The sequence below is a fragment of the Lissotriton vulgaris genome, chromosome 1_1 (genome assembly GCF_964263255.1).
Source record: "Lissotriton vulgaris chromosome 1_1, aLisVul1.2, whole genome shotgun sequence".
NCBI lineage: Eukaryota > Metazoa > Chordata > Amphibia > Caudata > Salamandridae > Lissotriton > Lissotriton vulgaris.
The window spans coordinates 755,080,970-755,098,532 of record NC_141685.1 but is presented as its reverse complement, the minus strand read 5'-3'; the positions used below and the strand labels follow the sequence as shown (position 1 = coordinate 755,098,532).

The 17,563-nt window shown below is 45.3% G+C and overlaps 1 protein-coding gene across 1 annotated transcript in view; it reads right to left on the bottom strand.

Annotated features, from left to right (window-relative positions):
• The window catches only part of LOC147747769 (uncharacterized), an 802,967-nt gene that overhangs the window by 707,145 nt on the left and 78,259 nt on the right, over positions 1-17,563 (bottom strand). Inside the window, exons 7-8 of the mRNA XM_086926120.1 lie at positions 1,030-1,096; positions 632-920 (exon numbers count right to left, since the gene is read on the bottom strand). Of these exons, the coding sequence (XP_086782246.1) occupies positions 632-920; positions 1,030-1,096 (356 nt within the window). The remainder of the gene's footprint in view (positions 1-631; positions 921-1,029; positions 1,097-17,563) is intronic.

Here is a 17,563-nt window from a genome sequence, read left to right as displayed (position 1 = left end):
TTTACCATGCAATTGTATTGCATGGTAAAATACAGATTTTCAAAGCCCTGTGCCAATGTTACAATTGGCACCTACATACCAAACATGCATTTTCGGTAATTTTACCGATTCTGTAATTTTACCGGATCGGTAAAATTACTGATTCGGTAAAATTACCGAAAATGCATGTTTTTCATCCCCCTACATCTCCATGGCCATTTACCGGTCGGTAACGGCCGAATTCGGCCGTTACCGGCCGGTAAATGGCCAAAATCTCCCACCTACATCTGGCCCAAAGTTCTTATACACAGCTGCTGGCCACCTCAACACAATATGCAGAGAACATCAATTTGAAGCCTGGAGAGGTGAGCCATAAGCCTAAATCAAGATGGAATAGGTCCTATGGGTTCAGAAACAAGAGTATATTAACTGACTTACCATGTTCCATGTGATGTATGGTGGGAGCATCTGCCATTAAAAAAAGTGCACTTAGGTAGTCTTTACAATTATGTTGCTATGACATGAGAGTGCCCCAAACTTGGAGAAGTGTAGTGAAATTAAATAAGTGCCTATTTTCAAAGAAAATCAAATATTCCATTCTGCTGTGATTTATCAGTTATAATCGGTTTTAAATGAATATGAGAAAGGTTACCTGTAACAAAGGAGGTCTCTTGGAATTGTGGTATCTCATTTTCAGGGAGATAAATCCTGGTCAGTTGAAGGCTGTGAATGTGACTTTCAGGGAGGTTTGCAGACAGCTCAATCTCAGAGGATGAAGTGAGCACAAAGGACACAGACCATGCCCCGAATCCAAGAGTGGTGATGCCATTCTTGGAAGACTTCTTATAGATTTTCTCACCCGCTTTCTTCTCTACTCTCACCTGGCCCCCTGCATTGGTGAGTTTTCCTGCATGGATGGCGGCCCGGCAGATAGAAGACATCTAAGAGGAGAGGAGACAAATTTGGTGAAATAGCCATTTGTCATGTGGATGGTTGTCTTATTTCTGTCTCAGTTTGAATGATGAAGTTTTGTCTGGAAAAGGAGCTTACTTCTGTGTAGATATCAGTTCCCCAAACTTTCCATTCCTGCTCTTGGCATCCGTCAGGGCAGATAACTCTACAAAGGGAAAACAGAAAGGCTGCAATCAATTTTTTCTATGAACAGCTCAAATCTTTGATGTCTGTATCAAATGGAGAAAAAACTCAATTTTAAAAACCTTCCCACCATTTAACCCATAAACACAATACAAACTTTGAAGATCTTTTGACTGTAGTTTGAGTGATCCAATCTTTGATGATATTTTTACTCGTATATGAGTGCACCACACTTTGAGGATATTTTGACACGGATGTGAGCGATCCACACTTTAAGGATATTTTGACGCTCATGTGAATGGCCCAAAATTTGAGGAGATTTTGACGCTCATGTTAGTGGTGCACATAGTGAGGAGATTTTGACATTCACGTGAGGCTTATCTTGAAAAATGCTATCTTTCCTTTTGGGCTCAGTGGGGATCTTTAAATTGGAATCAAAAGAATTCCTGATGTGGAATTGTGTGTCTTTTAGTTTAAAGTGACCACCCACTGTAGAGAAAAGAAGCAGTTCTATTTACAGCGTCCTTGTAGGAAATAGTTTTGTTAGTTTTTTTATATGGATAAAATGGATGCCAATGCTTCTAATGATACACTCAAATATTTGATGAAATTGCATCACTATTATCCAATTCACCCATTATAAACTCCTCAGAAACCCCTCAGAGAAACGTGATCAGGCAGGCTCTGCAACCTAGGTCCGTGGTAACTGATTGGAAGTCACAGGTGGGGTGGCACGTAGCGACCAAGAAACTCAGGTTCATCCTCCAGAGACTGCAACAACACCACAATGGTATAGGGAAAGTGCCCCAAAAAAGCACATATGGCCAGAGGGGTGCTCACATTCAAAAAACACCATACCATCAGATACCACATGAAGTTAGGAGCACACGGCCAATCAGGACACAGTGCACACACGACAAGCAGTGATCACACGCCCCTCATACCGGACATCTGGACATACTACCTACTGGCACACATTGAGTCCGCGCAATGTTGAGGCCCACCTGCATCTGTTATCAGGAGCCTAATATTTATGGCTCCACAGACATGATCCGCATTGTTTAACAAACTAGGATTGTCAGGTGCGCTTGTATCATACCCAAAACTGTATAAAAACTCGCTCAGATTGATTGCACTTCGAGACAGTCCTCAGAACTGTTTCTGTGGTCTGTTCTCCCGGCCAAACTGTTTAATTAAACCAACTGTTTTGGTAAACTTTTCTTGACTTTTGTTTGTTCAAGGTAAATTCATATTCCAACAGGTTACTTGAGGTGGGAGCCCTAGTAGCAACCACAATCCTCGTCAGGGTGAGGCACAAGCCAACCCTCAATTAACCTGTGCTCAAGCCTGTAGCAGAGGGGCACGGAGCAGTCAGGCTTAATTTAGAGGCAATATGTCAAGTATTTGAGCAACACTTCAAACAGTAATAAAATAAAAAACACAACATACAGGAAAGTGGAGTATTATGTAGTGAGTCTGGTTAAGCTTTACTATGTAATACTCTCACAATACCCCAAACTGGATCCGTTGGATTAATGCTAATAAATCCCTAGCTCAGTCCTGATATTATGGCACAGAGGAGTTAAGCTTTTCAGAGTACCAACATGGATAATAAGTAATTGACACGACTGAAAAGAAATCCTTCACTTATTTATAAAATAAAGCAGATTTTTATATAAATTTTGACACCAAAATGAACACAATTGGATAATTATAACCAGAGTTATGGATTTTAGAAGGAAAAATAAACCAATGCCATTCACTACAACAAAACTTTAAAGTTGCGGTCAATAGAGAAAAGCACTATTGACAATCAGTCACTTGCAGGACAAGTCCAGTAGAAACCACCGGAGGGGATACGTTATTGTGGGTCCCAGGAACAGGCCACACCAGTCAGTCAAATAGTACATGGTTTGTAAGGTCAGGGAGCAGATTGGTGCTGGCTGACCCTGGTGATGAAGCGGGTTTGGCGTGGAGGGTGGTTTTACTGCTTAGACAGTGTTGGTGTGCAAATGGATGCAAAAACCCGACTACGGGGCCACTGAGGTGATGAGTTGAAGATGCTACAGATTTTCCTTGATATGCAGCGTCAAACAAGATAGTGGTAACTGGACTGTCCACCAACAAACCTTGGCAGTGGCAAGCTCAGCTTGGAGTTACTTTGATGTCCGAGAATCAAGGGGAAAGCAATATCCACCTGAAACTTGCTGGAGATCAGAATTACATTTCCCACAATGCAGTGGACCATTTTAATTTTGGGCGATCCTACTGTGTGCCCGATGCCCAGTGATTCTTTGGTTCCAGAAGGGTTCAGTGCCTGCGGGCTGCAGGGACTAGTGCCTCTAGTCAAAGGGAATTCTGGAGTTGCCTTTGGTTCTCAGAGAAGTTTATCAGGCTTCTGCAACTGGTCTCTAGTCCGGGACAAGTTGCAGTCATGCAGTTACAGGGTGGTTGCCACAGGTGCACAGTATTGCTCCTTAACTTTGTGCAGGTCTTGAAGTCACAGACTTGGGCCTCTTCTTTGTCCTTCATTGCAAGTTGAATCAGATCTCTGGTCAGTTTCTGGTGCCATCTGTGCCCCTTAAATCCTTTAAGGGTGCAGGTGCAAATAGGCAATGGGAACTAGTCTCAGCAGTAAATCTGTCCCTGAGGTGACCACATCTGGGGAAATGTGTGTGACCTTCTTTACCCAGAATCCTCTATTCTGCAACTTTTAAAATGGCTGAAACCCTCCTTAGCTTAACAGACCAGGTGGCCCATCCTAGGGGTTTGGCCAGCCTTCTGGGGGTGTACACATCCTGACTACATAATTTTCCAACCTGCCCGGATGCAAATGTGTTTGGAGGATTGCTGTTTTCTTCTTTGGGAGTCACCCTGTATGCATATCAGAAATGATGTAAGTTTTGAAGCTCACCGCCTTGATGTGCCACTTCACTAGCCATTCAGTCAAGGAGAGAGGAGTCACCTGCTTCCCATACAGGCCTTTGTTTCTGACTCCTGGGAGTATTCACACTTTTTGGCAGGGGGTCAGATTCCTGTCATGGCTGCAGCAGCTGTAAGTTGTCAGCAAGGGCACAGGAAATGTTGGGTCAATGAGGTGGGCAATCTCTAAGGTAGTCACCTGGGTGCATGCTCCATTAAATCCAACTTTTGAATAAGGTTGAGTTTAATGATACCAAACATGATCTAGGATCTGTTCAGTGGGACGATAATGGAACTGGGAACCGCAGAATGTCCAGGTGCTAGTGTATGTTACCCTATGGCCCCCTGAACATTTAATGTAAAGAAGCTACTACAATGACATTTAAATTAGCATTTATATTCCCACTCCCTTAATATAAGGCACCGTGCCTCAGGGGCTAAATAGGCCTACCTTAGGGGTGACTGATATTTATTAAAAATAGTGCTATGACCTTGCAATACATGGTGAGGGCAAAGTCAAGTTGGAGCAGTTTGCACTGTTCCTGCAGTCTGCAAGGGCAGGCCTGCTGTCCTCCGCATCCATGGGTCACTCAGAGTGGCACAATTAGTGCTCTACGATCTGATGACTACTTTTAACTCCCATGCCTTGGGTACCACTGGTACCACTTATCAGGGATTTATAATGGGGTTAAGGTCCTTGCCAATTGGGGTTACCAATTCACATACATTAGTTTTCTGGAGAGGACATTGGCACTGTGCCTGGTTAGCAGGCTCTAATGCAATTACAGAGTCATAACAATCAGCATTGGTGAAAAAACGTGTGGGGGTAAACATACCAAAAAGGGCACTTTCCTACATCATGTAAAAATTATCCCACACCAAAACAAAAACATAGAAACATTTTTAATAAATCAATTAAGACCAAAATGGCAAAACACCAAACAGTAGAACAGCAGATATGCAATTTTAATTTATTTTTAATAAAATAGCCCCAACTGTGGATTTCTAGTAGCGCCAGACTGGTATAAAGTCACACAAGTCTAGGCAGACATTGACAGAGCACAGGCCAGCCACAGGGAGCAGTTAGGCCTGTTAAACTGTTTATCTTAAATTCGTGCTAGCGGATTCTTGCAAGGATCCGTGTTGAAGATGTGTTGTGCAGCTGAAGCGATGCATTGTTTCCGAAATGCGATGAGGCTGCAATGCAAGAGCCTGCATTGTCGTTGAGGATGCTGTTGACAGGTCTTGTAATATGAAGTCCGGCATTGATGATGCGGTCCACAGTCGGGCAATGCATCTGTTCTGCGAAGTTGTGAGCCTACGATGCAGAGTGCAGTCTCATCGTTGAGGCAGCCGTCGAAAAATTAAACAAACAATGCACCCAGAGTGCAATGCACAACAGGAGTTCTGAAGGTGCTGTGGGCTGCAGTGGCAATGCAAGTCTTTGCGATGGGTCCAAACATCACAGTAGCAAAGATGTGTGGGTCTGCTTAGGGTTGTGCCATGCAGCAGAGGAGTTGTGTCAGTTCTGCTAGATCCAGAGAGGCTGTCAGAGCCTGCCAACTAGCCTTGAGAGTCACTCTGGGTTCTGGATTCAAGAGATGCAGGTACAGTCCTTCTCACTCAGGCAAGTGGGCAGAGGGGAGTAGAACAGCACAGTAGGGGAGCAGTCTTTCAAGGAGCAGTCCAGCAGAGTGTTAGTCATTTCAGCATCACAGCAGTCTTTCTTCCTGGCAGAGTATCCATAGGTTCAAAAGTGTACTCACAGTAATGTGACCCCAGAGACAGTCTGCAGGCACTAACCGGGTAAGGAAAAAAAAGCCAACTTTCAAAAAGTTCAAACAAACATACAATCTGCCAATGCTGACTTTGAAACTACAAACTTACATTTTTGTTCATGATCACTATATTTAATAATAGTGATCACTTTTTAATTTCTTCTTTTTTTCCTATATATCATTTATACAAAATACTAATTTACACATAACATATTGAAATGCACATAACATAAAATGTAAACATCTCATCAATGGACAAGAGATTTCCGGTCATAATCTTAACTAGTAAAAGCCAACTAGATTGGGATTCATTGAAGTTTAAAGAAGAAGTAGAGTTGGTTTGAGTTCATATGGTTTGCTAGGGGTTGCATCAAAAAGTTGCTCTTTGTGCACGGATCTAATGGATATGTGATACCATCAGTTCTGACTCCTGTTGAGAACCTTTAAGTTTTAAGGGGTGAAATAAATATATTGACGTTTTCTCAGCCGAAAGTGCAGGACACCAATGAGTCTAAGGCTGAGCAAGCCCAGTTAAGAGGAATTTATTTAACAGTAGTAGTGGATGCAAAATAACATTTCCTCTTGGGCAGTTACATTCAGAACTGTTTGATTTGTGTTTCATGTTGATTTGCAATGAGTTGTCTTTGTAATTGTTTTTAGTTTTGTGTGGGGTGGGTGACAATTTATTGCACTGAACAGTAATGAGATGTTTGATATGTTATGTGTATTTCAATGTGTTATGTATAATTGAGTATTTTGCTATAAATGGTATAAAGAAATTAAAAGGTGATCACATTAAATATAGTGATGTAATGAGATCTTGCATTATTTAAAAAACTAATCCTAGAATTTGATTGGGGTGTTCCTGTATACAAATAAATCAGTCTACAAATGCAAGTATCTCAATGAGACCTAAACATTTTGGGGAAGGATGGGGGATGAGAACAATCAGATTATTTAATGGCATATTATGCAAATAACAGTTTTTAAACTGAGATACTTTCCGTTAGAGTAATAATTTTTTGCACAATGCAACCAAAGTTGCTCCTTTGTGCAATAGAGAGAAAGCAGCACACAACCCTATTTATTAAAAATGCCCTGTTACTGCTGTGCACTGGCACACAATCTGGCTGCCTTGATTGACACTCAACCTTTTCACCATGGTGCAGAGGTATGTGTGCAATGTCTAGGATAGGATTTTATTGGAAGCATACCATTCCAGTACAAACTCCTATGCTTAGACTAATTCTGAGACTTTCCACACATTTTATGTATATTGTACATTGCAGCACAAATGCAATGTGTGGGGAAATTAAAACATTTCACCTTGTTAGTGCCCGCTTCAAGGAGGCACTAGTTTGACATAAATTATGATTTGGCTAGTTTGGTAGATAGGGCTTTGTTCCACCAACTAGGGGGCATAATTATGGGAATTGTGGGTTAGGGCAGCTCAGAAAGTTAACTTGCTGCACTGCCCTGCATTACAGGGAAAGGGCAGGAATGCACCTCATTTATCCAATATTGTCTATTTCTGTCTTTCCCTCTGCGCTGGTGCCGTTGGTTCAGCCTAGCTCCAACACAGGCACCCTTGCACCATGGTGCGAGAGCACCTGTGTTGTAGGCAGGATTGTTTTTATGCAGGAAGGGGCACCTTCCTGCACAAAAACTATCAACAGAGGTGTTTTTATCTTTCTATGTTTGCTGAAGAATGTAGCACACATAGAAAGAAGAGAAAATGAAGAGAAATAAATATATTTCTCCTCGTTATGACTCACTTGGGGAGGCATATCTTTTTCGGGCATTTCCAGGCTTACCAGGTTTGGTAAATGTGAGAATTCGTTAATAACAATGGGATTTATGGGGAGCCCCCCTTCAACGCCTATGGAATGCCTCCCTTGCCCAGAGGGATGCTAAGTAAAAATGCCCCTGTGTGTTTAATAACAGTTTACAAAAAAAAAGGTTAGCTGTGCTGCTCAAATAGTCTTACTTATTTCAGACAAGAAAAGCAATCAGCAACACTGTACCAAAAGAAACAACCCTTATAAAACCAGTCAATTAGGAATATCAGACAAACTGTGTTAGACCAGTCATCCTTAGCATGATCTGTTTTTGTTGGCCTGAGGACTCTGGCACTTTACTACTGCTAACCAGTAATAAAGAGCATGTGCTCACTCTCCTGAAACATGTTAACATTGGTGTAGCCACAATTGGCTTATTTGATTTACTTATAAATTTCTAGTAAAGTGCATTATATGTGGCCAGTGCCTGTAGAAAAAAATGCTACTAGTGGGCCTGCAGCACTGATTGTGCCACCCACTTAAGTAGCCCTCTAAACATTGTTGCATTGACGGTGTTCCCAAGCATGCCGCCGGAAGCAGTTCTTGCACTGCTACACGCCATGTGAGGCACTGCTTCCGGCTGCATGCTCGGGGTAACCTTAAGTACATTTTTCCTCACTTCGTGCTGCAGAAAGTTATATTAAATTAAAAAGCCACGTGGGTGTTGTGACTAAGATTTGAATACTATTAAATTCTACTTCCCCTGCTGCATTAAACTCCAAATTTTTGGATATGAGTTCTAAAAGTGAACGACTGCCACGTTGGTTCACTTAATTTATATGGAAACTACCTGTTGGATGCTCAGTCAAAATGAATGTCCTGATGATGACCTGGATTTTATAACAAAAGGTCGAAAGGCCGTTGACGCAACTGTTGCCACAATTATTGAAGGACACATTGTTTTGTTTTTGGCAATTTTAGTAGTGGTCTGAAACCCTTGTCTATATATTGTCCTATAGTCCGCCACTTGGCTGGTCTTTTTTAATTTTTATTATGTTTTATATGTACCAGTATGTATTTCTGAGCGTGATTTTATAATTGGTTTTAGTGAATGCATTTTGTAAATGTTTCCAGATAATTCTTAGATGGGCCCTTACTATAAACTTTCTAGTCTTTTTTTCCTGTATGTCCTGACGAGTTCAAAAGCAGTCGCTCCCTATGCCCTGCTGCCTTGCTCCTGTGCGGTATCGTTTCATTGAGCTGCATTGTTTTCTGATCTGCATTGTTTTCTGATTTGCTTACTACTCTGCTTAGCGCTGCAGCGCGAGTGCTACTACACTTAATTGGGACATTTTAAAAGCTTCTGGGGGACTGCTGACACGGCGCTCATAGATCTATACATAGGAACGCTTTGGGGGCATTGTATTTACGGCGCTTTATCTTGTAACGCTGATTTAAATAGCGCGATTCTGCTGCAAGCGTAGTCAGTTACCTGAGCCCCAGCCTACCTCCAGTTTCGTTTTTCCCTACGCTGCCGCCATCTTACGTTTGTTGTTGTTGTTGGTGCCTCAGAGCCCGGCCCCCACAGCCCGCCCCGCCTCCCTGCTGACCCCCCCTCGCCCCTCCCCCTCCTCCATCCATATATGACAGATGCATTCTCGCGCAGCGTTCACGCGCAGCGGTCGCGCCCCAGTTGCGCCGAAGGTGCGCCAAAGGTAAGCCCATCTACGCCCGTCCGCGCCTGGACCGCGCCCAGCGCCAGACCCCCTGGCCCCCGTACCACCCACCCCACCCGCATTACATACGACCCCTCCACCCTCTTAGCCCTCAACCCCGGTCGACTCCCCAACTGCGCCCAAGCCGCCCCTGGACACAACCATGGACCCTTCACATGCAACTCCTGCAAGTATGACGGCACCAAGACCAACTCCCCATCCACTAACACCAAACAGAGATCTGACACCAACCACCTAAAATGCATCCTGCTCAACACCTGCTCGGTCCACAGACACGCCATCGACCTTTGGAATCTACTAGACACCATCTCTCCGGACGTCGCCTTCCTAACAGAAACATGGATGAACGCCTCCTCAGCCCCAGACATCACCATTGCCATCCCGGAAGGCTACAAGATCATCCGAAAAGACCGCACCAACCAAACAGGAGGAGGCATCGCTATCGTCCATAAGAATCCATCCGCATCTCAACCAGCTCAGACGTCAACCTCGCTAGCGCCGAACACCTTCACTTCCAGATCCACACCGACCCCAAGAACACACTCAGAGGCACCCTCCTCTACAGGCCACCAGGACCCCGTGCACAATTCAGTGAAGACATCACTGACTTTATCACCCCACACGCCCTCCCCTCCGAGGACTACATTCTATTGGGAGACCACAATTTTCACCTGGAAAAAGCAACGACAGCAACACCACCACCCTTCTGGACAATCTCGCAAACCTCGGACTCAAACAACTTGTTAATACCCCCACTCACTACGCAGGTCACACACTCGACCCTATCTTCAATTCCAGCAAACATATCTCCTTCAGTCACACCACAGTTCTCCATTGGACGGACCACAGCTGCGTTCACTTTATCTACAAAAAGACCACAACCCACAACCATCCTCAACCTACTCTGCGAAGAAACTGGAACAAAATCACCATCGACCAAATCTCCTCATCGCTTCTTCAAAACCCCCCTGCCCACTCTTCAAACCCCAACCAAGCAGCCATTAACCTCACTCAATGGCTAACCAACAGCGCTGACAACCTAGCACCCCTGAAAAAACATCAAATCAAACTAGGCAGCAAAAACGCCCCCTGGTTCAACGATGATCTTAAGAAATCCAAGAAACTCTGTTGCTCCCTTGAGAACGCCTGGAAAAAAGACCCAAACACCAGCACCAGGGATGCCTTCAAAAACGCCACCCGCATACACCACCAACTGATCCGGACTGCCAAGAAAGCCGCTTTCAAAGACCGACTTGCCAACAACGCCCACAACAGCAAGGAATTATTCAACATCGTCAAAGAGTTTACCAACCCCACTGCCAACTCCAACGACATCACTCCCTCTCAAGCCCTTTGCGACTCCCTAGCTTCATTCTTCCACGACAAAATCGCAGACATCCACAACAGCTTTGACAACCAACCCGGAGACCAACCCACCCAACCTTCTGCCATACCTTCACCCCCCTTGAACATCCTTAATGACTGGAACCCAATCTCCACTGAGCACACCATCCGCCTGATGAACTCCATCCAGTCAGGATCCCACACAGACCCATGCCCTCACCACATCTTCAACAAAGCAGATTCCATCATAGCACCACACCTCCGAGACGTCATCAACTGCTCCCTCAACTCCGCCACCTCCTTCAACACGCCGAACTCAGCGCCCTTCTGAAAAAACCCACAGCTGACCCCACCAAACTCAAAAACTACCGCCCCATCTCGCTCCTTCCATTCCCGGCCAAAGTCATCGAGAAAGCTGTCAACAACCAGCTCGCCGCCTTCCTCGAAACCAACAAATCCCTCGACTCCTCACAGTCCGGCTTCCGGGCCAAACACAGCACTGAGACCGCACTCATCGCAGCAACAGACGACATTCGAACTCTACTGGACAATGGTGACACAGTCGCCCGCATCCTCCTCGACTTCTCCGCAGCCTTCGACACAGTCTGTCATAGCACCCTGTTACAACGCCTCAGAAACATCGGAATCCAAGGAAAAGCACTGGAATGGATCACCTCGTTCCTTACCGGAAGAACTCAGAGAGTCCGCCTCCCACCATTCAAGTCAGAGGCCACTGAAGTCATTTGCGGCGTGCCACAAGGATCTTCACTCAGCCCCACCCTCTTCAACGTATACATGAGCCCCCGCGCGGCCATCGCACGCCAACACAACCTCTACATCATCTCCTACGCTGATGACACTCAACTGATCCTCTCACTCACCAAAGACCCTAACACCGCCAAAACCAACCTACAAGAAGGAATGAAAGAAGTAGCCGAGTGGATGAAGCACAGCCGTCTGAAACTGAATTCAGACAAAACAGAAGTCCTTATCTTAGGTACCTCCCCCTCCGCCTGGGACGACTCTTGGTGACCAGAGGCCCTTGGAAAAGCACCCATCCCGACGGACGACGCACGGAACCTGGGCTTCATTCTGGACTCCTCACTCTCGATGACCAGACAAGTCAACGCCGTTTCATCATCTTGCTTCAACATTCTCCGCATGCTCAAAAAAACATTTTGCTGGATCCCCACCGAAACTAGAAAAACGGTCACCCACGCACTGGTTACAAGCCGCCTGGACTACGGAAACACCCTATACGCCGGTACCACCGCAAAACTTCAGAAAAAACTCCAACGCATCCAGAACGCATCAGCCAGACTCATACTAGACATCCCGCGTAAAGACCACATTTCTGGTCACCTGAAAAACCTCCACTGGCTCCCCGTCAATAAGAGGATAACATTTCGCCTCCTAACCCACGCACACAAAGCACTTTACGAACTTGGACCCGAATGCCTCAACACACGACTTTCCTTCTACACCCCCTCCCGCCAGCTACGCTCCAGCCAACCAAGCCCTTGCTGCTGTACCTCGCATCAACAAAACCACCATGGGAGGAAGATCCTTCTTCTACCTGGCGGCTAAAACCTGGAACTCACTTCCCATTCACCTTCGCCTCACTGAGAACCACCTAGCATTCAGAAAGCAACTTAAAACCTGGATATTCGCCAAGTAATTCCCAACCCTTCTTCAAGCGCCTTGAGACCCTCTGGGTATGTAGCGCGCTATATAAATTAATTGAATTGAATTGAATTGAATTGTTTTTTGCTTAATGTATATATATCTTGAGCCGTTGATTGTATAACATATTGATTGCCCCTGGTTCAAGGATACAGGGCTGCCCTTGTGGTGGTTAATACTCTAAACATCTCAGGCCTGCCATTGCAGACCTTGTATGTGCAGTTTGACTTCTATGTTGATTTGGCTTTTAAAACTCCTTACCAAACCTTAAACTCCTCTTTTATTACACGTAAGTCACGTAGGCACCAGATAGTCAGTAGGGCAGAGTGCTGCCCAAGTAAATGTCAGGATATATACGTTTTAGTTTTACATGACCTGATAGTGTAAAACTCCCACCTTTCTTTTCACTACTGTGAAACCTACCCCTCCCATAGGTTAGCATTGAGAATGCCTTATTACATTTTAATAAGTGTAATTTCTAATTAAGAAGGTGCATAAATATTATGGGGGTCATTAGGATCGCGGACGGACTTGAGTCCGTCCGCGACCCCAGAGCATGAGGGAACGTCCGCATGGGCTGCGGCGTTCCCTCTGTGCAGATTAGGATGTGACCGCCAGGGTGGCGGTCACATCCTCTATTTTTAACATTGCTGCGGGTGGAGCTTCAAGCTGCACCCGCAGCAATGTTAAAAATGCATGCACAGCATTTGCGTGCACAAAGCGGCAGGCACCGCGCGGTGCCTGCTGCATTGTGCACGCAAATGCAGGGGGGTACCATAGGTACCCCCCATGTGCACCCCCCACCCCCCACTACACCTAGGGGGCCCGCAATGGGCCCCTGCAGTGCAGTTACACATGCTTTTCCACGGCGGAAAAGCCGCCGCGGAAAAGCATGTTTCCATGCACATCCTAATCTGGCTGAAGGTGTCTAAGAGACACCTTCACCATTTTAGTGCTTTTCCGCCGCGGTTGTAAGCCAGCCGCGGCGGAAAAGCTGCGGACCTAAACCATGACCCACCAGCCATCCTAATGTGGCGGTGGGTCCTGGTGAATCCGCAGAGGATTTTCCGCATCCTCCGGGCCGGCGGTGGCTTCCGCCGGCCCGGAGGATGCGGAAAATCCTCCATCCTAATGACCCCCTATGTCTGGTTCCTATATACTTGTCATAATAAACCCTCTTTAATGGTAAAGTTGGATTTAATATTACAACTTTAAAAATTTCACTTTTGGAAAGTTGGCATTTTTCTGCTCTTAAGCTTTGTGTGCCTGCTGCCTGTCTCCTATAAACATCTGGGTTGGGTAACAGCGGTGCCTTCTGCATTCCCTATAGACAGGCTCACACATAGGTAGCTTAGGTGTGCCTGATGGGCCATTCACATTGTGATAGTTCATCCTGGACAGGATGGGAGGGAGGAGCTGACACTTAACCCTGAATGGGCTGTGTTCTGCTCACACATAAAGGTCTACATAATCCTGTGGAGGGTGTCTGGAGCCAGGAAGGGAAGGGAGGACCTCTGTGCACTTCAAGGCCATTCTTTGAAGTCTCCTATACTTCAAAGGCACCACTGGGTATAGGAATTGGACTTCTGATGCTTCCAACGCAGCACACTTCTGGACCTATGAATACTCTGCCAGGAAGAAGGACTTCTGTGCTTTTAAAGGACTGCCACTCTGCTGGGCATACTGCTCTGGAAAACTGCTTTTCAGCTGTGCTGGCCCGCCTGCTACCCTCTCTGCCTGGGTGAGAAAGATTGAAACCACACCACTGAAACCCAGATTTACTCCAAGGGCTTGTCTGCTTGCCTAATGTTCCGAAGTTTCAGGAACACCAAAGACTTCCAGTAACCCTAAAACAGCACCTGGACTCTGCCATCTGTGAGTCATATCCTGCCAAGTGGTGCCAATCTGGTCCTGGGCCCTTGGAAAGGGGTTTTTCTTTGCCAAACCAGCAAAATCCAAGCATCGTCACTGTTGAACTGATAGGAATCAATACATCTATTTTGATGCCGACACATTGCTCCTCGAGGACATTGCATCGCCGGCTGTGCAGCAAAACCTCGACACATCACCTTCATGGTAAAGGGTTTGTCAATGATTCCTCTCCGAATGCGCGGTTTGAAACTGACACATGACCTACATTTGAAGGGGTGAGCGCAGATACTTCACATCCCTGCTCCACCAATCGGGTCTTGGACATTGACGAATCCTCCATCCAAGGTACTTTTACAGCAGGACAAGGTTGATCCATGTATTCGACCTGTGCTTCATTGCAGTTAGCCTTAACTATCAGATTTGACCAGGTCAAGTGCGATCATATAGCCCTGATTGGGGCTTTATGTTTCTAAGTACTATATTTCACAATATTCTTTCAAAATTCATAACTCTGGTACTTTGTTCATTAAAATAAACTATATTCTTCTAAACATTTTTTGTGGTGTTTTTATTGTTTACTGTTTTTTTGTGTTGCACAAATACTTTACACATTGCCTCTTAAGTTAAGCCTGCCTGCTCTGTGCAAACGGTACCAGAGGGTGAGCACAGGTTAATTTAAGGTGTGTAACTGACTTAACATAACTAGGATTGTGGTTCCTAATTGGACAGGGTGCGTGCCTCTGCCAACCAAAGACCCAATTTTTAACAAACTGTCTATTGGAAATATTACAAAATTATAAAAAGTATATATTATGATTTGCTTGCAATCAGATATACAACCATAGCCAGTCAAAAAATCCTATCTGTAACATGGTTGCATGAAAAATAGTTCTTTATAAAAACTGAACATTCGGAGAATTGGGAAAACAGAAGCACTGTATTCTTTTATGTAGTGCGTTGTGTCCTAATATGTCTGACTTAGTTACATTTCTCTCTCCAATTGAGGATGTAAATGCCCTTGCTGGAGGAAATTATAGAGTGCTGTAGGAAATGATTGGAAGTTTGGAGGGCGCAGGGTCATTTCTCCGCTTCTGCCTCCCTTGCCTGTTGTTTGTCAGAATATTGTGTCTTTAACATCTAACATATTGTCTCATTATGTGTGGATTTTCTGTTATAAACTCCACAGAGTTGATACCTTGCAAGCAACATTTAAGGCACAATATTTATAATATATTATTCAGCAATGATATTGTGATACCACACCTCCTTTTCTCTTGTTTTCTCTCTCATTGTCCCACAACCTCACTCCTTTACACTTAAGCTCCCTTTTCTATCCACTCACCAACCTGTAGAAGTACCTTCTCTGTAAAAGAGGAGATACTCCAGGTCCCACCTTCCTCTCTGTCTGAACACAGGTCTCTTCGTAGCCTGACTCAAAACAAAGCTTGCTCGTTGCAAGATGAGATCCTCACTATGTCTCTGCACAGGCAGAGATAAGAGACTGCCATGGGACTCATATAACCTCCCCTCATCAGCCCTTTCCTCCTGTTATGGAGTGAGAAACATGCAACCTTGCTTATTCCAAAGGTATTCAATGATTTTTCGCTAATAAATGATATCAATCTACACTATGTATGAAAACCGTATACATTATTTTGTACTTCACAAATTGGGCAGCCCTCAAAATGCCAACAGAAAACCATCCTTAACACAGCACACACCTTGTGCTTTACAGGGTTAAAAATGACAGGCATTTCCACTTAGCTGATGGCCTTTGGTGTCTTTGACTGGGGAGACTGCAGCGGGTGATCGCAGCCTGTGAGACGATCACAAATGAAGCTTGAGGAGTAGGGAACATTTTCCTTTTCCTGCACTGATTGCTTTCAGGGAGGACCTCACAGTTTGAGACACGAATTCTGGGCTGCTGGGCCAGGCGTCAGCTGAGCAGACCCACCTGCTGTTGTACAACTGTGTCTATCACAGGAGGTAGTCTTGCACTTGGCCTGGGAGAGCAAAGGTCTCTTGTGTAGTGGAGATAGTTATAGTTAGTCAGAAGTTTAGTGTGCAGTTGTATATTTCCACTTTGTCTAGAACTGCAAAAGTACTTTCACCAGCTCTTTCTGTGGCTATGCTCATGTCCACAAATTGAATGCATCCATATTTCTCCCTATTATATATATATCCAAGGCTCTAACATCAACCTAGCAAAGATAGCGAATATCTACCCAACAAGCGATCTATGGTGACTCCTCTGACCCTATGTTAACCACCACGTCAATGCTGAGCCTGAATATTACTTTTCCCTCAACATCATTAAATACCCCAGTCTCCATTAACCCCTCATCTCCTTCTAATGAGTCCACAGCCTACACGTCACCAGTAGGATTACCCCAACTCAAAAGAACACCCTCTTTAACGGTCATGACCACTCCCTTCTCCCTATATCCCACTCACATAGCTACAGTGTCCCCAGTCGGATCCTATCATCTCATTATTTCACCACCCCAACTGGAGGACGAACCGATGGCTTCTATCTCTTCACTGACTGTCACCTCAACACACGAGGACTTCCGAGTGGAGATACCTCACCAAGTCACTCAGTCCTGCTATTTAACTGACATTGCCCCTTTCACCAACCCTATAACTCTGCCCTATACTAGTCTTGAGTCGGGACTTCAATCCCCCTTACATGCCCCAATGGCCTCTTCTTCCTCACCTTCGGCTATCTTATCATCTGTTGACTTTAGAACGGAGTTGCTCCCTCGGGCCCCAATGGCTTCAATCTCTTCTCCTACCGCCAACCTGACTTAGGAAAACTCTAGAGGTGAGTTTCTCTCCTCATTACTACAACCCTCTCTTACAGCAGATGATGCCCCCCTCCACCTCCCTATAACACTGCCGCAAACTAGTAATGAGCCCGGGCTTCGATCGCCACCACTAGACCTTTCTGGCCTTCCTCAAGGTCCCCCGTTGCTGACCGCTCTTACCCCACTCTCGCCTCCCTTCGCCCAACTCTCTGACTTGACTTCACATCTTGATGATATCTCTCTACAGCTACACCTTCTCTCCTCTGAACTACACAAGCTGAAAGCCCTATCAACAGATCTCGTCCCTAGGATTATTTCTCTTCTCTCTTCTACTAGCTGACCTAGAGAGGCCTCTCGGACTACGGATCACATGATCCAGCCTCTAGGTTCCTCCACGTCCGAATCGATCCCCCTAGTCAACACCAATGCCTGTTGCATAGGAGATGAGGTCCAACCTTTGACCACTGATCCACCGAACTCTCCCAACACTAACGTGTCCTTCTCCAAACTTAACCAATGACCTAACGCCTGACTCAGTGGATCTGAGTCCCACTTTTCGTCCGTTGATC